The 23,274-nt window shown below is 43.1% G+C and overlaps 1 protein-coding gene across 1 annotated transcript in view; it reads left to right on the top strand.

Annotated features, from left to right (window-relative positions):
* The window catches only part of LOC147673380 (C-type lectin domain family 4 member E-like), a 40,449-nt gene that overhangs the window by 5,338 nt on the left and 11,837 nt on the right, over nt 1–23,274 (top strand). The window contains exons 2-4 of the mRNA XM_086947234.1: nt 4,213–4,334; nt 13,169–13,285; nt 13,853–13,975. Coding sequence (XP_086803360.1) covers nt 4,262–4,334; nt 13,169–13,285; nt 13,853–13,975 — 313 coding nt within the window. The 5' untranslated portion in view covers nt 4,213–4,261. The remainder of the gene's footprint in view (nt 1–4,212; nt 4,335–13,168; nt 13,286–13,852; nt 13,976–23,274) is intronic.

Genomic DNA, 23,274 nt, shown 5'->3' with positions numbered 1-23,274 from the left:
GCCCTGAAAACAAGTCCACACTCCAACACAGGTAGGTTGCTCTACAACTTTTATTTGGATAAAGCGAGCATTTTTGTCCAGGATTCTCCCTTTTAATCTGCCTGACGCGTTTCAGAGATAACAGTCCCCTTTTTCAAAGGCGATGTGAAGTCACAACTTCTTTCTTCCACAAATCTGTCTTCACTCTAATTGATTTTCAAGCCTCCTGTGCGCTCATGCACAGCTTTCACTTCCTTCGTTAATTAAGGCCTGCTGGAGTGTTCGTGCAAGGCATTCCGGTATTTGTGGTCTTTAAAATATTTATTCTCCTCCAGTGGGTTTGTGTGCAGACTTCATTATTTGAAAAACAAGAGCAGCCCTCCAGTGGGCTTTAGGACTGAAAGTCCCGCTTTCATCATATTCAAATACCTGCATTGCCTTCGTCGATCCAGAACAGTTCAAAACCCGGTCCCTTCATTGATGGGCGGTGCGTCGACTTCTCGGCTGGACCTACCGTGTGAAATGTTACCCAAACTTTGCCCTGCAAACAAGTCTGCACATATATATATATATATATATATATATATATATATATATATATATATATATATATATATATATAGATAGATAGACAGATAGACAGATAGATAGATAGATAGACAGATAGACAGACAGATAGATAGATAGATAGATAGATAGATAGATAGATAGATAGATAGATAGATAGATAGATAGATAGATAGATAGATAGATAGATAGATAAATATACACAAACACACACACCCTACAGGACTACTGGAAGGTGTCACAATGGTTGCATGATGTTATCAATGATGTCATTTAACATGTCATGAGTGATGTAATATGGGGTTCAAAGCAGTGCATGTCATGGGCAAAAGTTATGTTTTGCTCAGTAAATTATGACTGGAGACTTTCTGTGTTTTTTTTGGTTTTTATATGCTTATTTTCATATTATTGCAACCCCTAACTATATTGCCACATTAACCTTTGTTCTTTCTGTGAATTTCAGTTTTTTTTTCAATCATATTCACCCAAATCCCCCACTGAGTATAGATGTTTGTTGTTCATGCCCTGGGGTTGGCCAATGGCCCTAAGCCCAACCTCCTGCGGAATGCCAATGTCATGCCTGTGACCAGGCTATTTGCACAGCCCCACAAGGACAACCCTATGCCACACAAAATGTTCGTCCCATCACCGAGTGTGGTTGGGCGCCCCATATAGGAGTCCAATTCCCCACTATGCACAGCAGTTGCTAAGCCCTACACCCAACCCCCAGCAGGAGGCCAACCACCAACAGACCCCACCCCACATCTTTCTTGTGTGTTTACTTTCTTTGAATTTTAGGTTTTTTTTGCGTTACCAAGGTACCACACCCAAAGGCCCACCTATAGTACCACAACATGGTAAAAGCTTCACTTATTGAAGCTAGTGTGTTTTCACAGTCAGGCCGGACTAGGAACCAAAACTGGCCCTGGCAAAGTGCCCCCTCGGAGAGGTTGGGGGTGCAGCTGAGCTCTTTGCCAGGGTCGGTTTCGGATGATTTTGTTACAGGGCCGATATTGCAGCTATGCTGCAAAAACGGCCCTGCAACAAAAGCGGCCACCAGGGGTACAAAACCGGCCCCCACCCTGGCCGCCCACCGGGGAAAAGCCCGGTGCCCACTACGGCCAGTCCGGCCCTGCTCACAGTGCCATATCTCCCTTGGGAGTCACAGGGCACAATAAGGGGTCTGCGCTGGGTCTCATCGGAGTTCCACAGGATATGCCAAACACATTTTTTTGGGGCCACAGTAGTGTTTCCTTTTGCGTTCCTGCAGATGTGCCAAGTGATTAAGGTACCGCTACCGGGCTGACTTATATGTTTTCCAAACTTGTGCTTCTGGACATGGGACAGAGTCATAAAAATGTTATGGAACCACAACATTATTCTTCATGTTGTTGCCAGTCAGTCAGATCTCTTGGTCTTGTGGGATAGGTCCCTCTGGACCGAACTAACCAACAGGAATGAAGCTCTCTTGCCTGATCAGATCACTCTGTTTTCTAAATTAGGGTTCCACGAGATTCCCACTGGATGAATGGTCCAGATATCACTGTAGTTTAATCCCTTCATAACAACCCAGAATGCCTCTTTACATGTAAATTTATCAAAAACAGTTGAATGGATTTACACACAAGAATGAAAACCATTCTCTCTGTGTAAAGCTCAATCTCTGTGCCAGTGATTCTATTCAGCCATTTTTTTCTGTATCACTTCCTAAACTTTTCTATGAAAATTAATACGGGAAATTTATGTTTTCTGAATGTTAAATTATCCTTACCCCAGTTCGACAGATGACCCTGAAGTTTTCCCAGAAAGAGATGAGGTGGATGAACTTTTTCTGGAAAAGTTTGTGGAAGATTCATAACACAGCAACAACGTTATTAGCAAAACAGTAAAAGCTGTTCCTATGGAAACTCTGACCTAACAGTACTCGTCGTAACTTTACACTTATAAATCTTGATGTAGGAAGCTCCACTGCAGGATTACTGGGGGCGAGACACGGACGTTTACAATTGAGTGTAAATCCACACTTGTAAATTGTAAATAGTAAGAAAGCGCAGAGTTGCATCTATGTTTAGATGTAGCTAAGTGAGTAAGTATGAAGATATATATTAACATTTGAGAGTAGGCCTCACAATGATTTAAATTTTGGGCGATGCTCCTTATTTTTTCAACAATTACTTGGTTGCAGCACAAGCGCCTACATGTTTCGACCCTTCCAGAGACTTTATCATGGCAGAAAATGTTGTAATGAAGAACCTTAGTCATAGCTGCAGTGTTAACTAGTACATCACCAGTGGTTTTTGGGATAGTTGTGATGTATCCAGCGTCTCTCTCTTCCTTGTGGTAATGTAGTAAAACCCTGTGGTTAATACTAAAAAATGTGGAGTGATCGAAATGCTAACATAAGTATATTGTCGTTAATAAATGGCCATGAATAATCAGGTGAAATTGGCAGGGCTGCTGGAATAAATATATTGGGAGTCACTGAGGTTTATGATAGGGCCACGTTTAACAGGTATTTAATGGGAAGCTATACTAACTTGCCCCAATGATTTCACCCTGAGCATTCATGACCATTTATTAACATCAGTATCAACTTCAGCCCCTCATTACAAGTTAGGTGGCATTATTGATGTAATTCCCACATACAGTAAAGAATATTACCCTGGAGTAAGGTATCTACCACGTGTGGTAAATACCTCCTATTTTGACTTTTTAACTTGAAAATCAAGCGTAACATGCAGTAACAGTATTTAACACACCAAATTCCACATGTTTTACCTTTCTTACCAGCCTTTTCCCCTGATAGATCTCACCAGTTTTGACCTGCTGGACCTTTTTCAGGGGAAAACTGTTAGCGGTGGGATAGTTATCACACAATTCATAATTCTGAATTTAGCTCTGCATTTGTAATCGGGGCCATAGTTACCGAATATCTCTGACCCTAAACCTAGCCAAATAATTGTGCATGCTTAAGGGTAGGATTTAAAAAAGGGCGATAACATTAAAATACATTGAATAGCAGTAATATTGCCATTTGTGGTTCTCATTGGCAGGTAGTAGCATGACCATTCTCAATGATCGGTAATAAGATAAAGAACAATTGCATTAGTATTTCAGATCTAAATGTTGTGTGTGAGGGTGTGTATGTAGATAAACACACATAGCAGAGGCTTGACCAATCTGAGTTTTTTAGGGGATTTTAATTTTGCCTCATACAAAACATTATTTCTGTTCTTAATCAAGAACCATATCTTTTTTTACAGAGGATAAAAAACACTAAACGTCCCCAAAAACATATTTTAAAGGCATTTTATGAGACAAAGCCTAAAAACACAGAATTTTCCAAAACAGAAATTATCCATTCTGATAGCTTATTTTTATCAAAACATTTCTAATGGGGCAAACCCACACAAGAGTTTTACATTCTGCACCTTCTTATTGAAGTAAATAAATTATTGCATTTCACATATTATTTGCAAGAGACTCATATTGAAAACAAAAATCAATGTTTTGTCACTACTAAAAACATCAGACAGGGCTCGAATCTGAGGGTTTGTACCAGAATTGTTACTGTATGTTTACCTGATAATGCATGAAGTAATTTATCCATTGCTCCTCAATAGTGTTTTCACCAACTAGGCTTTGTATTCACTCTGTCACCTTCAGGTGATGAGAAGATACCGTTTCCAAAGATACTGGACTGGAATCCGCGGCAATGGAGTCGGATGTGACTTATGTTGATTTGAAATTCAACTCCAATGTGGAGCGAACAGCTAAGCCAAAATCAGGTAATGGGTGCGATGACGGAATGCAGAAGCTTACCGGCCTGTGGGTAAGCTTCAGAGTAGGTTTTTGTATGTGAAACAGAGAACAAGTATAGAAATATTACTTCATTGTGAGCAGTGCTGGTGTTTGTGAGTGTGTGATGCTGTGTGTGTGTGTCAGTGTGTGTGTGTGTGAAGGAGAAAGAGAGAGAGGGAAAGATAGATGATGTGTAGGTGGTTGTGTTAAGTATGTGATTGTGTGTGCTGATATAGAAGATGGCATTATTTAGAGTTTAGCAGACAGGTAACACTGTCAAAAGTTGGCAACTATCCCTTCTGACACATTACAATTGCTGAACATCCACTACATTTGTGATGGAGTAGCCCTTCTGCCAGACTTGAAATAAGACCTTAAATCTCATATTACACCAAAAAAAAACCATAAGAAAAATACTTCCCTGACGTCAACAGTATAGGGATACCCTTAACCAATTATAAAGTAGGGTGAAATCTAAATGCTAAGGGTGGGACCAACACAAGATTACAGGAAGGAGCCATTGACGTACAAGCAAGGAATTGAAACAGAGAAGAAGACCATCAAATCATGAGCAAGGGCGAACCCGAAGATCACTTTAAGAATATGTTGTAATATTGTTTAGCAGGTTTCTGGACCAGGGTCAGCGGACTCGATAATTCTCTCGCCTCGGTGCCCACTCTGATCAGCGATCACACTCGGCAACTCTGGGCATTAGCTTGCCTCATCTTCACTAACGGCCCCACCAGACCGCCGGGGATGCCTGGTCTCACCCTGGAGATACCCATTAAGGGACCATCTCTCAGGGAAGCCAGGAAGGGTTTCGCAGCGGTCGAAGCGCCTTGGGACCCTACGGGTAAGTAGTGCGCTATATAAATGCCAATACATTTACAATGTTGTTTGTAGGCACAGCTAAAGCTGTCTGTAGCAACAATGTAAAAAAAGGAAACTGCACCTCATGACTAACATGAGGTCTGCCCTTTCCACTGCTAGCCAAACCTGTAGATGACTCATGCTCCAGCTCTCCCCAGCAGCTCTTTTGAAATGTAAAGTCTGTATTCCAGTAAAGAGGATGGAGTGCAAACCGACATACAAATATCTCTATGATCGTTGTCTGCACTATATTACGTTCAGGAAGCTATTTGGGCACAGGTATTGAATTTATGAACACACACAGTTGGCGTGACTTATAATTGCAAATTGATTTGAAATTCAGAAAGGTAAACTTGCATTCATAAAGGGATTTACTCATGGTTAATATTTCCCCAGTATACTATAATATTACACATAATTAAGTATTATTACATCCTGTAATGGGTTGGCATTATGGAGTCATCTCAAGACACCATGTGAGAAAATAATTTTAAAAAAATGTACAGGTGCAATAACGTGAAGGCAGCGTCACATTTGCCAGTGTGCTTCTGGAAAGCTGCAACTGTGTCAAGTAGGGTTCCATAAGTACTCCTTAAAACCGCTATGAATTCTAAAAATCAGCACACAAACAAGGGAGTAAACATACATCTGTAGATTTACACATATTGTAAATATCAAAACCGGATAGAGGGAGGGAAGGAGAGAGGGGTAGGGAGAGACAGAGTGAGAGAGGGAGAGTTATTTTATAGAATGTAAGTTCCATCAAAAGTGGACTGTTAGACAGGGACCCGGAGGGTCGGCCGAGGACAGGGGGAGAGGCCTCCAGTGAGGGCCGTCTCCAGCGATCGTACAGACAAGTAACTTCCCCCCCACAGATGGATACCACACAAGGATAAGGTTAACGCTCTTTATATGCAGTTCTTGAAGCAAAATATCACGGTACAGTGAGATCGGGACACGAGGGTCCTCTCAATTCTAGTCTCTGGAAGGAAAAGGGGGTAGCGGGACAGTCTTGATACCGATCTGGTATTGAGGTGGAATGATGGATAGCTCACAATCCTCGAGCTCGGAGTTCTGGAAGGTCGGGCCGCGGCAGCGCCAGCAGGTCCCTACGATGATGTAGGTTGCAGAGGGCCGCGGCAGCGCCAGCAGGTCCCTTGGACGATGTAGGTTGCAGAGGGCCGCGGCAGCGCCAGCAGGTCCCTTGGACGATGTAGGTTGCAGAGGGCCGCGGCAGCGCCAGCAGGTCCCTTGGACGATGTAGGTTGCAGAGGGCCGCGGCAGCGCCAGCAGGTCCCTTGGACGATGTAGGTTGCAGAAGGCCGCGGCAGCGCCAGCAGGTCCCTTGGGCGATGTAGGTTGCAGAGGGCCCGGCAGCGCCAGCAGGTCCCTTGGACGATGTAGGTTGCAGAGGGCCGCGGCAGTGCCAGCAGGTCCCTTGGACGATGTAGGTTGCAGAAGGCCGCGGCAGCGCCAGCAGGTCCCTTGGACGATGTAGGTTGCAGAGGGCCGCGGCAGCGCCAGCAGGTCCCTTGGACGATGTAGGTTGCAGAAGGCCGCGGCAGCGCCAGCAGGCAGGACGATGGTTCACAAGGCAGGGCTGCGGCAGCGCCAGCAGTCCGTCAAGGATGAGTTCTTCTAGGTGTCTCTCGACTCCAGGATACAACTGCCTTCCTGCTCTGGAGCTGCCCCAGTTATAGGTCTGGCCTCCTTTGATGTCCGGACCCTCGCTCTTGGAGGTCGGGAGGTCCGGGATGAGGGAGTCCAGACACCCAGCAGGGGGGTGGAGCCAGCGCCCGGGGAGGCTGGGGGCGATCGGCACCTAGTGGGGGAGAGCCATCGACACTCCTCTCTCCCATTGACCTGCCAAGTGGTCCGTTCACCTCCTGGGTGGATGGTGGTGCCGGGATGTCGGGGTCTGGCCAGGCCCAGGGTTGGGGTCGAGCTGAGGCCACGCGGCCTCGTGGTGCAGGGTCCAAGATGGCGGCTGGGCCGGGCAATGGTGCTGGTGGTGGCCCGGGCCAGTGATACAGAGATGTCCGGGAGCAGGCGTCCCGTAGGGGACGGGTTGCGGGTTGCTTCTGTGGGTCGTGTGGGTTGTTCTTCTCGTGACACCGGGAGAACCGGTGTCCAGGCTCTGTCATGCGGGGAGGGAGCGAGCCCTTCACGAGGCCTATCCAACATGGACCTACTATTCCACAAAGGACATGCTCTCCCTACACAAGGTTGTGCAGATTAAGCAGTGGCGTAGCAAGGTCAGGTGGTTCCCGGTGCGGAGAATTTCTTGTTACCTGCCCACATTGAAATGATCAAAATAAGGAAAAAAAAGATAGTTACACATATTTTTGCCATTTTGTCACCCCCTTCAGTGATGACACCCGGGGCGGCCCGCACCCCCCTTACTATGCCACTGAGATTGAGTAAATCCTTCTCTAGTTCTCGTTTTTGTCTTCTAGTAAGTAGTTGGACTTGCTTGATATGGCGCCCATTGAAACTGGAACCATCCCTCCATCCGAGTAACGTTACTAGCCCTCTTGTATCCAGGTACAAAAGGTGGTTTTCAACATGGAATGCGTGTTTTAGTTGGTTACCTGTAATTATTTCATCCGCTGAATCAGTTATATATTTGGAAGCATCTAAGGGACTGTAGTTAAGGGTTTCTAACCTTCATGCCACCTCTTTGTGGAGTTGAACATACTTTTCATGCAGCTATTATCTATCCCTGATGATGGATTAAGAGAAAGAAGCGAACAATGCTGGGACGAATGTCTTACTTAATCATGATAAATAGTCGGGATTGGTTTATGGTCTGCCTTATTTTCTCATTGTTTTTCTCCAGACAGTGAGGAATCATGTTTGTTGTTTTTTTAGAGTTTTATATAGCGCAAACTGTGCTTAACATGAGCACCAGTTTAGTTACAGATAGACATATTCATTTTTGTTCGGCACTGGGAGAGTAAGTGATTTGCCCAGAATCACAGGACGTTGAGTGCCCTTGCCGAGACTCGAACCCGTTTCCCCAGCTTCAAGGTAGACAGCTCAAGCCATAAGGCCACATCCTCTCTCATATGTAAATCGTACTTGGCCCTGCTCCATTGGTAATATTCCAGCCTAAAATACCTTCCACATCCCCTCTAAATGGAAACACAATCAATCCCATACAGGTTTTGGCCTTATTGGGCGGTCATCAGTGAGTTAAATCTTGAGCCCTTTATGACTGACAACTGGTCATACCCCTCACACTCACTGCTGTACTTAGAAAACCAAAAAAGTATTCAGTGGAATGTTTGAAGTACTCTTAGCCTCTTTTAAATACTCGGGTGGTATTTGTTAGGCACTATACCACTCCAAACAGGGAACAACCGAATTCAAATCAGTCTTGGCCTTGCTCTAATGGGAACAGTCCAATAATGACCAGCTGGCCAGGTTGAATCTGAATGAGAACACACACAAACCCTAAAAGATTTTCTCTTGTTGGGTCCCCTGGCACAGTCAGTGAGAGGGTCCATGCCTTGCATGTCTGATGCACTGAGGCTGTCACACTGGGAGAAGCAAAAAAGTGATGGGTGGAATACTTTATTTAGTCTTAACCACTAGTAATTACTCTGGTGGCATTTCACTCCATTTGATTGAGGTTAAGGCCTTTCTTGTTCATTCCGCTTCTTCCTTTATTGGGGAAGTGGGTTGAGGCAGTTCAGGTGCCACCCATCCCTGGGCAAGGTGATGGCACGTTCTTTTTAGGTAACATCTTGAAAAATCAGTGCAGTCGGTCGCTATTGGAAGACCTATTGTGCAACTTTGCATCTCCACTAGTGTAGCAGTGCTTGTTAAATAATGTTCATTCGTTTTGGTGCAGGTGGTATAATGTTCTCCCACCTGTAGATACCTTCTGGTATCCTTATTTATGTCTAGCGCTTCATTGAAATTATTGCCATTCACCTGACTGCCATGTTTAACCTGATTTTAGAAACTGGCATCTTTGCTCAGGGCTGGAAGGAGGTGAGGGCAGTAACTCTTATAACAAACGTTCAGTCATTCCCATGGATCCTGCTAAAATGATGGAGAGAGCCCTGAATCAGGAGTTATGTAGAATAAAGTAGCAAAACAACCTGTTGAGTACATTCCAGTTGGGCTGTAGAGGTGGCCAAAGTAGGGAGTCTGCAATAGTGGCTGTCACCAATGAGATCAGAGGAATGCTGGATCGACGGGTCTCTGCCTGCCTGATCCTGCTGTATCTCTCGGCAGCATTTTAAACTGTGTCCTACTCTGCATTAGTGGCCTGCCTAGAGCAACATGTATTTAAGGGAAAGGCTTTCAGACCTATTCATTCATTTCTGTCCACCTGAACACAGACTACGGCATGTAATATTTTCCATTCTAAATGCATGTTGCTTTCAGCTGGTGGACTTCAGGGATCTTTCCTGTGTCCCACCCTTTTTAATTTGTATGTTTCTCCGCTGAACAGTCTTATTCAGTCTTTTGTACTTTCGGTCCTTTCTTACGTGGATGACATGCTGATTATTGTTACCATCTCTGATGACATCCAACCTGTTGTAGCCAGTTTTAGAAACTGCACGTGTGCAGTTAGCAGCTCGATAAAATCAAACTATCTGAAGGTGAATGGCTGGTGCTGTTTTGGAGAGATTTGACTTTTGGTTCAATACTTGCTGGACCTAAAGTAGTAAATGCTGTTCAAGTGCCTGTCAATTCCACCTGGAATTTGGAAGTGATTTTCAACAACACTCTATCCTTCTCCCTCCCATGTGAATAAGGTCAAAGCAACCTGTTTTGTCATTTTAAGGGCACTAAGGAAGATCTTTCGTTTTAATCCAATCTCATCACGAAATATAGTCTTGCAGGCCTTACTCTCAGGGATGTTGGATTGCTTAAATCCCTTGTATTGGAGGTTGAAGAAGACACTGCAGTCAAGGCTTCAATGGGCTCAGAAAGCATCAACTCGCCTCTTTCTCAATTTGCCTAAGAACCATTTGGTCGCCAAAGAATTCCACAGACTTCACTGGCTTCCTATCTGCAAAAGAGCCATGTTTAAATCTTAATGTTTGGCTCACAAGGTAGTGAATATTTCTGATCCTAGTTTCATTGCAACAACATTTCAAGTGTATGTCCCTCCGCGTCTACTGAGATCTAGTAACAAGAGTGAGCTGGTGGTTTTAAACTTTAAATTCAGAAGATGGGGTGGGAAATCCCTTTTCACCTCCTTCATGGCTAAATAGTGAAACTTGCTGCCCATGGCTATTGATCTAACAGAAAAATTAAAGGTAGAGGTGAACCAGGAAACACATCAACTCCTCTGTACTAGGAGTGAGTTGAAATCAAAGGGGAAGGAAATATCGAGATTGACCGATATGGAATATTTAGCGAAAAAGAAATCAATAACACATATGATGGGCGCTTGGCTAAATGAAAACTGGTTCCCCTACCGAGACATCCTTCCCAACCGCGGCATTAGGCAGGAGATCTTAAGGCTGAGGGTTGGTATAAACCCATTGTTAACAAATAAAGATCTGAAAAAGAAATTGTTAGATCAAAATGGAAGTTGTAAGTGTAATTTGGGGTGCAAAGGAGACCTGGTACACATCCTTCTTGATTGCCTGTTATTACTGGAACAGCGGAAACTGTGGTTACGACCCGTGTTCCTAAAATATGCTATAAGCTCTAGAGCGCAGGTAGCTAACTTATTAACTGAAATACCCACCATCAATATTGCGATTGCTCTTGGGAAATACATAAAAGCAGCATTGAGTGATCTAAGAAACCGGGAATAACATGTATATTCTAAAGCATTTTAAATTAATGAAATTAGTCTAGCAGAAGGAAGTAGAATGGGTTTTATTCATAAATGCAGAATGCTAATTTAAATGCAATTTTATGGTTGTCGACAAAGGAAGAAGTGTGTGTAAGAGTTTTAACTTATATTTGACGGATTTTATTGTTATAATGTTTTAAATGTCTTGATGTGAACGTTTTAACTTTTTGATACTCTCTTGCACCTGTTTAAATGACTAAGGTCATAATAAACATACCTTTTGACTTGACTTGAACAGAAAACCATAAAACATTCAGGAAACTCATCTCTGTGATCTTCTTGTTCCTGCTGACTAGCTTTTGCTCCAGCTTACAGCACCAAGATGCCTCTGAGTAGAAGTTGAGCTTTACAAGTTCATTTAATGTCATTCCATAAGCTGGGCTACTGCTTCCCTTGCTCCCTTTCCTAATGACTCAGGCTTATCCTTCTCCTTCCGGGCACTCCAAATTCTGATACTGATCTTAACACCTTTTCAGCTGAAACCGCGGCTACCATTGTGAGTCTAACATAGGAAATAGAATATAGTGTCAGAAGAGAATCAGTGGGATGAATGCTCTACCTACAGACTCCCTGGTGTGTTTTTAGCTACAGAGCACTCCACAAATGTACACGGGGTACCACTTGCCCCAGCTACAACCCAAAACCTTCACACTTTTAGAGGCTGTGGGTACTGCACTGTGTCCTTGTGTCTTTAAAGTTCCAACTGCTGACCGCCAAACCACCAGTCCAGTGTGACTACCACAAAACGTTGTATGTTCTGATGAGGGAAAGCCACCATACATGAAAATTATTAGCACGTCATTCCAGAGTACATTAAATGCAAGCCAGCAGTAAGACATTAGTCATAGAAGAATACCACCAACTGGATACATTCTGGTGAAGGAAGTGCCTCCCTGTATTAACGGTATGTATTTCAGTGAAGAATTCACCAGAAACCCCCTGCTTAGCTAGATATATGTTATATGCTGCAATGATTAGATATAATCTGGTGAGGGAATACCATCCTGCATTACCTGGATCTACTCTGTGATGAATAGGAATTACGACTGAGTAGGGTTATAGCAAAGCTTGAAGAAGACATTAAAAAAACATTTCACATTTTTTATTTTGCTATTGCTTTTAAAGGTAGCATCATTTGTAATTAATTTTCATTGATGATTTTACATTCTTTTTAGAGGTTTTCCATTGATTTTTAATTTACTAATTCTTACTATGAATTTTCATTATTGAAACATTTGATTTTCCGTTAGGTGTCAAGGCATATCTTTTTCCATGGATTCTTGCTGATGACATCTTTCATTATTTGTATTTCTCATGGATTTTGAGTGTGACATCCCTGGATGGACCTAGTGAGCATTCCCAATACAACAGTTTCTCACAGTAACAATATATGAATCATTAAATATTTTTTCGGCGGGCGGATGGTTCTCAAATTTCTATTGTAAATGGAGTTGAATCTGCAACCCATTTGCAATTGAAGGTGTTTTCTTGGCTCTGGATACTCAAACCCTCATGCATTAGTAATTGGAATCCAAATTGAGACAAAGATTATATGTCTTCAACAAAAAATACTGAGTTTCATTAGAAGAGATAGAGTATAGTGTTTGCCATAGTGAACGAATCTCAAGATAAGGGGTAAGGGGGTAAAGAGGCCTACTACCAGCACTATATTGTATCCTCTTTATAGCGTGACAAAAGTATTGCATCCACCACAATGACTTAATCACTGCATCACATGCTAATGTCAACAAGCAGGTGTTGCGTTACGGATAGTAAATACACACACACGTTGATAATTTAGTGGTAGGTAATATAACTGATCCTGTGGAATGATATTAGAGTGCTTGAAACAGTGTCATATGTCTGTTAAGAAGTACCAGAAGTGTAAAAATTCTCAAACAAATTAGGTAGAGGTGTATGAAAGAGGGATAAAGGAAAAGTCATTGAAAAGGAAGGGTTGAGAGGTGAAATGTGGAGGACTTGGAAAAGAAGAGGAAAAATGTGATGAACTGCATGAGAAAGTGTTAGGTTTCTGGGTTTTAATCAGAGCACCTTTTCAAACATATGATTGACAACCTCTTAACATTCAAGCATTCAAACTAATGGTGGAACTTTTGTTTTTAGGTGCCAGGACAGACTCCCGGGCACAGGGAGAGAATAAGATATCACCTAAGATCTTGGTAGCCTTATTGTTGGTGATTGTCCTTCTGCTGGCAGGATTGATTGCTCTGATCGCGCTCTGTAAGTACCTTGTGTTTTCTAATCATCCCAGTCAATAGGTCCGACTTGCTTCTGGCAACATCATCGGAAATGTATTTTTGATGCATGGAGTAAGTTATTTTTCTAAATCATGGTCATACCATTGAGAGGTTGAACTGTCTCCTTTCCCCAAGTACAAATGTGCCTACTTATATTCAAGTGAACAATTCCACCTTACCTAAACATTTTACATCTGGTAAATTTAGAAGTTTCCCATTATGAATTCTCTTTATATCCCCAAATCCCTCCAGGTTTGTATCAATGATAGAGTGGAGCTATAAATGTCCATTGTTCATATTTAAAATAAAGTACATTTATTTAATGAGGCGTTGGAGCAATTTGTTTCCAAGTTACCTGTTGCAGAATGAGGATCTGTGATGTAAGATGTTGTTAGTGGAAATAAATGAGAAAAATGGCACGGTTATTCAATGATTAAAATTTTCTGTGTAAATTAAGTTTTTCATGAGTGTACTGATACTGTGGTTTTGTTTAAACAGGCATGGTCCAAGAATCAGCCATAGATAACAGTATGACTTTCATTCTTTGTAGATTTCAAGGCATCCTCAAGGCTTCCAGAATTGGAACATCAGATTGCACAATTACAACTCAATCAAACCAAGGTGCTGGAGTACATTGGGTGCAAGAACAGATCTTCTGCTCACAATTGTAGTCGTGAGTATTCCTTCTACTCATCCCAGGCTTTCACTTGCATTTATTACATTTTTCTGCAAAATAGCCCATATCATTCCAACGTTATACTTGGCAACCAAGGCCTACCCTAATGGTTCCATCCGGATACCAGCTACTATTAGTTATAGTGGATTCAGTTGAGGCAAGTGAGCATTTGGAATTGAATACATAAAATCACCAAACGAAACAAACAATATTCCACTAATGACTAGACCAATAAAAACAATACTGCTGATAATAGTACAAATGTGTTCCCATGATGCAGAATCAACTGGAACTTCCCTACAGTGGTTGTATGTCACATTAACAAACATTAAAATATCAAGTGTTGGGACATAACATTGACTCTCAAAATATGTTAAATTTAAGTGTACATCTTCTTTTATTAACTCTTCTGAGATGGTATGTTGGAAGTCGGCATAATGATTGTGACAAAAGTGTAAGTCAATATTTTAACCGTATCTATACGGCCACAAAATGGTGTTGCGTTCCCTAAAGGATGATGTCCCATGTTACTCCGGTGCAGCAATATCAATTGTAGTTAGTCTTGATTCTTTTATAGGAAAAGTTCATAGTGACAGCATCTTGGAAAATACTCCACGCTAAGAGACTCTCTGTCTGAGGCGTGTTGCATTGCACATCTTCGGAGCTGTAAAAATAGAGGCCGTACAGCGAAACTCAAATCTGGGTGACTCGCGCTTGTGTAGTTTTGGTATGTGCTGGACTGGCCAATGTTTCCCATTAATGGCAAGTTTGGAAATGTCTGAATTCTGTCCTCCTTGTTTGGATTTGTTCATTAATGACATCTACAGTGAAGCCTTGATGCAGAGCTATCTGTTGATGCAGAAGAATGACTCAGAGAAAATCCAGGGCCAACCAGATGGATTCTTATATCAAGGCATTCTCTGTGTGCTCTTTATAGCAGAACGATTCCCACATCCCAAACCCCAAACTACAGGGACAGTGCAACCGCAAGCCAGTACAAACAGCTGTATTTCAGGCTACAAGAATTTTTCTTTGGTCACACATCCACAGTGATTTTAGAAGCTTGACTGAAGACCCTATCCTGTCCTAAACCTCTTCACACCACTCTTATGACACACACATTCCTTGACAAACCTCACCGGCTCCACCACCTTAACAATGCATGTTCTTTATTCATCTTTTTTTGTAGGTAGTCTGAATGGAAAGTTGAGACTAACAATTGACGTTGACATTACACATCCCAACAAATGTTACTACACTAATTCATATTAACACGGACATGCTAGTCGAGCAGCGATCTTACTTCTGCCTCCATTGGTGAACTTATGCATAAGAGGGTTAAGGCACTTTGATTTATAAATTGTCCACCCACAAAAAAGATTCAAACTTATGAACAAACCATATGTGATCTACAATTTCTTTTGCAATGCAATTAGGGTTATGACCCTACTACTAAGTAAGTGTTCTCAAAACGAATGCTGTAAAATGGACTGGATTATGTCAGCCCCAAGGTGATATGCTCTGGCATTCATCATGACAATACAAGGTCATTAAAGATCAAAATTCTGCATTCATAATGTTACTTCTAGCAGGGTAAAGTTAAACATTTAGGCTCAGACTTGCTAACATTTGGCGCAACACAACGCAGCAAGACAACTTGCTGCTCTGTGTTGCGTCAAATGGAGAGCTGCACAGTGCCATATTTACTAACATATGGCACTGTTCAGCTCCCCACTCACGCTCGCCCCCTGCGTGCTGACTTGCGCCAATGCAAGCACTCTTGCACCAAAGATTTTTCTACTCGTTATGCCTCACTGGGCAAGGGGTATCATTTGACGCATTTCCAGGTTAACTAGCTTTGGTAAATCTGGAAATGTCCCAAAATCCATGAGTGAATGCATGGGAACGCCCATGCTCCATCCATGGAATGCCTCCCAGGCAAGAAGCTATGGTGCATTACACTTTCATTGCCAAGCCACGCAAGGTTATGCAAGATGCCCCTTATGCGGCTTCGCAAATACCAGCTAACATTTGTGATGTGGCTGCTTCAAAAAAGTGGTACAACCATGACGAAAATTGGTACTTAATCAGGGCCTTAGCATCTGATTGCAGACTCCACTACAGCACTAACACACATGATAGATGGGTGTAGTGTTCAAGAAAAACAAAAGGAGTGGTCTGGCGCTTGAGCTAAAACTCTGTGACAAGTAACAATCTAAATTAACCCTGGGCAAAGCACTACGCTACGCTCGCGTAGTTTGCAAACTTTCCGCTACTTCGCACTACGCAAATTTCACGTAGCACAGTGCAAACACGCGTAGCATAGCGTAGTGCACCGGTCATTTTTTGCTTGCTCGCGGTCCTCAACGTCAAGTTGGCGGCCGCAAGCAAGCAAAATGACATCCCGGCGAGACTTTTTCCTCATTCGCTATCAGCAACATCAAGTTGCCGATCGCGAGCGTGGAAAATAAACCTCCCGGCGAGATTCTCAACGCGGGGAGTTCAGGTTTCTCGTTGCGAGTGGTCGCATATGCTCGCGATGAGAAACTACCAGTCCGCATTGAGAAAGCTGCCGCTCGAGTAAAAATCTACTCAAGTGGCAGAAAACTACAGCTCGCACTGTGCAAGATGCCATTTTCAATGATTGCACAGTGCTGGATGCTTGTCAGCACTGTGAAATCATTGAACACACATCTTGCACAGTGCGAATAGGGTACTACGCAGTTCGCTTAGTGCTACGCGAATATGGTGGAATATGCCCTGGATATGGTATACAAAGAGTAGATAGAGAGAATGAACAACGTGGTGGAGGAGTTGCCATCATATATAGGGACTCCCTCAGCTGCTCGACGGTACCACTGCAAGAGTTGACAGATGCAGAAGGGATGGGTTTTATAATTAAAATCAATGACAACTTCTCCTTTTCGGGGGCTTTGATTTACCGCCCACCAGGACCCTGTGCGGGTTTCCTGAGTAACATAGGAGAGGTGCTCAGCCCATTGATACTTAGGTATTCTAATTTCACTCTGATGGGTGACATAAACATCCACCTTGAGTCCACTATCGATACTTCTGCCGCCTCCTATCGGGAAACCATGGAGGTCATGGGCCTGACTATCCTAGACACCCTAGCCACCCATGAGGCAGGGCATACAATAGATTGCATTGCCACCAACCTAGATGCTTTGACAACTTACCCCCTTAGACCCCAAATATGGACTGACCATATGCTGATTCCTTTTACGTTCCCTCTTATGTCCCACCGAGAAAACGATTTTAAAAAGGAACACAGCACGGTCATAAGGGATGAATGGAAAACGATATTGTCCCACCCTGAACTGATAACCATAGCCAGGAACTGTAGACCCCAGCTGGTAGTACCTGCTAATCCCATCAGCTTCAGAACATGGATGAATGATCTGAAAGGCACAGTTGGGCAGGGAAAAAACAGAATGAGGCAGGGTAGAAAGAAAACATCTGCACCCTGGTTCGATCGAGATCTCAAAGACAAACAAGGAGAGCTCAGAAGAGCTGAAAGAAGCTGGCGGAAAAATTACTCTAGCCTAGAACGCAGCAAATACAAAAGGATAAAAAATGCCTATCATGCGCTGATCAAACAAGCAAAAAAAAGGTACTTTTCGCTGGCAATAGAAACAGCCAGCAGCAAACAAAAGGAAATATTTAAAATTGTTAACGGCTTTAACAAACCTAAATGTTTAGCGCAGGATATCCCGCCCTCGCAGGCACTCTGTGATAAGATCGCAGATTTCTTTGAGGGAAAAGTACAGGGGCTGACGAAGGACTTTGCTGTTCCCATATTAGAGCCCAGAATAGAGGAGGATATAGTGAGGCAAGGAGCCATGCAGCTGAAAACTTTCCTTCCAGTTAGCCTGGAGGACACCAAAAGAGGAATTCTGGCAACAAAATCTGGATCCCCCTTTGACCCCTGTCCAGTTAGACTCTTACACCTCATTGTGGACATCGCCAATCCAATAATAAATGCCATTGTTAACACCTCACTGTCCACAGCCAAAGTCCCCCCTGAGTGGAAACTGGCAGCGGTGAAACCACTGCAAAAAAAACAACTCCCCGACCCCACCACATTGTCGAACCTACGACCCATCTCACTACTTCCGGCCCTGTGTAAGGTTACAGAGTCAATTGTAAATAAACAACTTACTCGTTTCCTGGAAGAGAGTGAGGCATGGCACCCTAACCAGGCGGGCTTCAGCGTCCAACATTCCACCGAATCGGCCCTCCTGTTCACCACAGAAACTATCCGCTCAGCCCTAGACCAAGGTAAGAAGGCCGTCTTGATTTTATTAGACCTATCGGCGGCCTTCGACACGGTCTCACATGCCATCCTATTAGACCGGCTAATAACATCTGGCGTCACAGGGACAGTGCTTGAGTGGATAAGAAACTTTTTAAGTGACAGGAGGCAAGTGGTGACCCTGGGGGAATTTTGCTCCAGTGAAAAAGCGCTGTTGACGGGAGTCCCGCAGGGTTCGAGCCTGAGCCCGACCCTGTTTAATGTCTATACCGCACCCCTGATAAAATTGATTTCGTCATTTGGCATAGACGCCATAGCCTATGCCGATGACACACAGCTTATCCTGGTAATGGATAAGGATAACCAAGCCTGGGAGGAAAATCTCAAAGGTTGCCTAACGGCCACCTTTGAATGGATGCGTCTAAACCATCTGAAATGCAACACAGGCAAAACGGAGATCATGCCTATAGGCCCAAATAATGAGTTCATCCCACGATTATGGTGGCCAGAAAAAGCTGAAATACCACCTCATACAACCAACTTGGCCCGTAATCTGGGGGTGCATTTTGACTCTGACCTGTCTTTTAGACAACAAGCGGCTAGAGTGGCAGGCATGTGCTTTGGGGTAATAAAGGGCCTGAGAAAGTTCTTTGATCTTTTGCCCCTTGAAGCAAGGAAAACAGTTACGGTTGCACTAGTAACATCACGCATCGATTACTGTAATAGCCTCTACGCTGGCACAAATAAAGCTGTCACACACAAACTTCAGATGGTGCAACATGCAGCTGCGAGGTTGGTTTTAAAGTGGCCGAAAAGATCATCTGCAACCAAAGCCCTTAAGGCACTACACTGGCTGCCTATTATAAAAAGGGTCTTGTTTAAAGTACTCTTAATTACTTTTAGAGCGGTCCACAACTTAGGCCCATCCTACCTGAGGAAAAAATTCAGCAGATACTGCCCAACCAGAGCACTGCGTTCTTCAACGGCCAACTTGCTTACTGTCCCAAGTTTCAGACTTAAAACTCGAGGGGGTAAATCCCTGGCGGTACTGGGAGCAAAAGCATGGAATTCCCTTCCCCCCCAGTTGAGATCACTGGATAAAGAAATAGATTTCCGTAAACACCTAAAAACCTGGATCTTTAATCTACAAGACACGACTGCCCAAAGTCTAGTGTAATTCGGGTCTCGGTCAAGTAAGCATAGGAACTACCTAACATCTGGTGGTCTTTTCTGGGCGCCTAGATGCTCCTTGGAGCGATTGTCGCGCGTTATAAATTGGTATTAAAACAAAAACAAAAAACGCGTAGTGCGAAGTGCACTTTGCGTAGCTACGCGTAGCGCTAATTCGCAAACTACACCCAGGGTTAAATCCACAGTCTCTATTTTTAGCAGCTCACCCTTCAGCAATGAAGGGCTGCAGAACCCATGCACTGCCACCCGTTAATATAAATTGCATTAATGGCTGCACAAAGTGATGCCTCCACACACCAACCATACGAAGCAAAAAGAGGCTATTAATCCTAAATGGAAAAAATATAACTCTGCCATTAATTTTCATTTGGAAAAGAGAAATCCCTGAGAAGAACTGAAATCCATCGATACTAGAAAGCAAAGGAACCAATTCTGAACTTACATATAAGCACACATATACCATGAACTAAATCAGGAAAGTGCCTACTTGTTGCTGGTTGATTTGAAACGGAAAGAAAGACAAAACAGAAGAACGTAAGATATTCCTAAACACCAATAAGAAAAGGAGATGAAAAGAAAGGAGAAAAATACAGTCCAAAAGGACTTAGAGAGAACATGTCTTAGCCAACCAAGCATTGCATAGGAGGTGCCTTAAGGCCATGGCCACCCTTCAGTCAACTGGTAGCTCCTGGAACGTCTACAGTAAAAAAATTGAATTTGAAGATTAAATAATTACTTTAAAGCAATTAAGAAGGAGGCAATTAAGGAAACAAAGATCACTTTAGCTTCGTTTTGCAGGAGAAGAAATATATAATCTGTTGGGTTACAATTCTCCCAAATGCAGCAGGGGATGCAGAATGTGACCTTGTGGTGTCTGCTTTATAACCTCTCAAATAAATCAGGATTATGATTAAGTGTGAGCGGGAAATCCGTTACGCTCGCGGATTTTGCGGATTTTTGGGAAATCCGCAATCCGCGAATTTTGCGGATTTCCCGCAAAATCCGCAAAAAAAAATCCGCGAACGTAACGGGTTCAAAAGTTGAACCCCCACTCATGCAACTATTTTACAATGGCGCCAGCAAGCTGCCAGCGCCGTTGTAAAATAGTTACAAAGTTAGCTTGCACAGGAACCACTAGGTAAAACGAAGCAGGTGCTGCTTTATTTTATCTAAGTGCTTCCTGTGCAAGCTAACTTTGTAACTATTTTACAACGGCGCTGGCAGCTTGCTGGCGCCATTGTAAAATAGTTACAGCTCACAGCTCACTCAAGGGACCCCTGCCCCCTTCGGGACGATTGCATAGTAACACACACATGGACGCTCGAACTAGTTGATGCTCAAATTCAGTGACTCATTCATTAGCCCAAAAACAATCGTGAGCGTTGTTGAGGCTGGACAGGTGTGCCTTCTTCCCAAATCTACCGTGGAAAATCAGCTGTGATGCTGGATAGGCTTTGCATCCTTGACTTTCACAAGCGCAATACCCGTGCTGTTCCTGTGACCAGGAGCTTCTTTCTCTTCATCTGCTGAACTGATCTTTCTCTGACCTTTTATTCACACAAGACGAGGCACATACCCTACTGGGCACATTGTGTTCGCACGGGTTTCTGCAAGTTCGCACGCGTTTTGTACAATTTCGCAATTTGCAAAATTGTACAAAACCCTCGCGAACTTGCAGAAACCCGTGCGAACATAAAAAAAAAAATCCGCTAATTCGCGGGAATTCGCGGATTTTGCGGATTGCGAGGTCGCAAATCCGCAAAATTCGTGAACGCGAGATTCGCAAAATTCACCCATACTTAATTATGATGACATGAAGAATGAAATGCCAGAGACCCTTACAAAGATATCCTCAAAAACAGTACTGATGTACCACAAGTTAGCAAACATGAAACTGTTGACAACCATTATAGGAGAGACCCTCTAAGACCTCAATTTAATGGAAAACCTTGAAGTGTCTTTGGAAACACAAAATGTGGATACTTCAGAGGAAACACAGTCCCATTACAAGTATTTTTTGCCCAGGGAAAAAACATGCTCCATTGAGGTCATGCAAACTGTTTTGCCCTTGTATGCTTTGCTCTTGTTCCAGTCAACTGAGGCTGAAAACGAAGAAAATAAGAGCCATGACCACTGAAGAGTACAAGTGGGCCAAGATTCAATAGTGTCTCCAACTATGGAAAATGAGGAAGGGTTCATAAGATACTTCATACACCACACAGTCAAGCTGAGAAGTATTCAACCCAAGAGTGGTGTTATGGTCCTAATCTTGCAAATAACAACTTGGATTAACACTGAAGCATGTCTGGTTGCTATGAATATGCTCCAGGTCCAATGCACACGTTAATGGGAACAAATACCTGCATGAGCACCTAACAGTTATCGTGGTCTCCAACTGCTACCACTCTTCAAACCATTCTTTAACATGAAGAAAAGAAAGTGCAAACTAAATCTGATTGCACATAGAAAGGTATTGGAACATTGCTAGGCTGTTAATCGATGGAAGACTTTGAGATGATTTACTTTGCAAGTAGCGTAAACACACTTGGAGTCAAAAATATCCTAAAGGAGTTTAAACATATATTTATGGGCCGGGGTCTCCTACCACCAGACCACGGAAACAGCACAGTGACCCAACTATCAAGCCGCGGCAAGGCAGTATTCTGGTGAGGAGGTAACATTGATATTTGTGTAACTATAGGTACCCCTTCCCTCCTGTTTTGAAGGCTCATGGGGAATTATCTGGGGGATATAAGAAACCCATTCAGCAATATACCTACTGGGATGTAGTATACTGTGCATGTAAAATGTATGTGCACCACTTAGTTAGGATTATATGTAAATGCACAGTTGTTTTGATTTGAGTGTAGAAGGGATCTCTTCTAGGTCCTGATGAGAAGCCAGGGGAGGGCTTCGAAACATGTTGATACAGGAAACACTTCTCATTAAAGCATAGTATCTCCATCTCATTGACCACTTTTAACGATACCAGCTCAAAGGAACATTAAAATTTATTTTTTCCACGGAGCCATGTATTCTTTTATTTTTCACCATTTACACACTTCTGGCCTTCCACTCTCACTCCTACACCTATTGTTTTTCATAACCAGTTCTCCCACATAGTTGTAGGTGGCAGCACGCCCCATCCCGCAGCGGGCGTGAAGACCCCGATGATGAAGCATGCCACCAAGGGTCCTTTTGGTGGGTGAGTCGTATTTAAACAAAGCTGTTTGTTTTCCACCATTGTAGGTGACACATGTAGTCTGAAGGAACACTTCTATACTTTCCCATAAGCGTGGATCCCTTTGTTTTTTGACAATATAACTTGAGGAGGACGTATCCACCTCTTCTGCTCTTTTGAGCTTTACCTCTTCACTCCCATCTTGTATTACTTTGATTGGATCAAGCTGGTGCCACCAGCACATGGACTGAAATTTTTTCATATCCGCTCATATGTAGAAACAAAATTCTGTATACTTCAGAAGGACGCAGTCTTAAAGAAAGTGACAGCTCCGACACTCACAGTGTCCGCAATGATTGTTTCCACAAAATCAAAACAGGGGGCAGCTATTAGAATATGCAAGGATGTGAGACTTCCCTCTCAACCCTAACTTAGAGGACTTGACTTGCACAATAGACAACATTTTGGCTGATCTGCTTTTGAGAGCTGAACCTAAAGAACCTCCTTTGGGAAACTCTAGCAGGATTCACTGGAGTTAGGAATGCCAGTGATGATATCATTGTGTAAACCACAGAAATGCAAGAACTCTAAGGGTCCCTCAAGGACTATTTGAGTGTGGACTGGTCCTTCACAACAAGAAATGGTTGTTCT

Source organism: Lissotriton vulgaris, chromosome 12 (genome assembly GCF_964263255.1).
Source record: "Lissotriton vulgaris chromosome 12, aLisVul1.2, whole genome shotgun sequence".
NCBI lineage: Eukaryota > Metazoa > Chordata > Amphibia > Caudata > Salamandridae > Lissotriton > Lissotriton vulgaris.
This window is presented reverse-complemented; position numbering and strand designations above follow the sequence as displayed.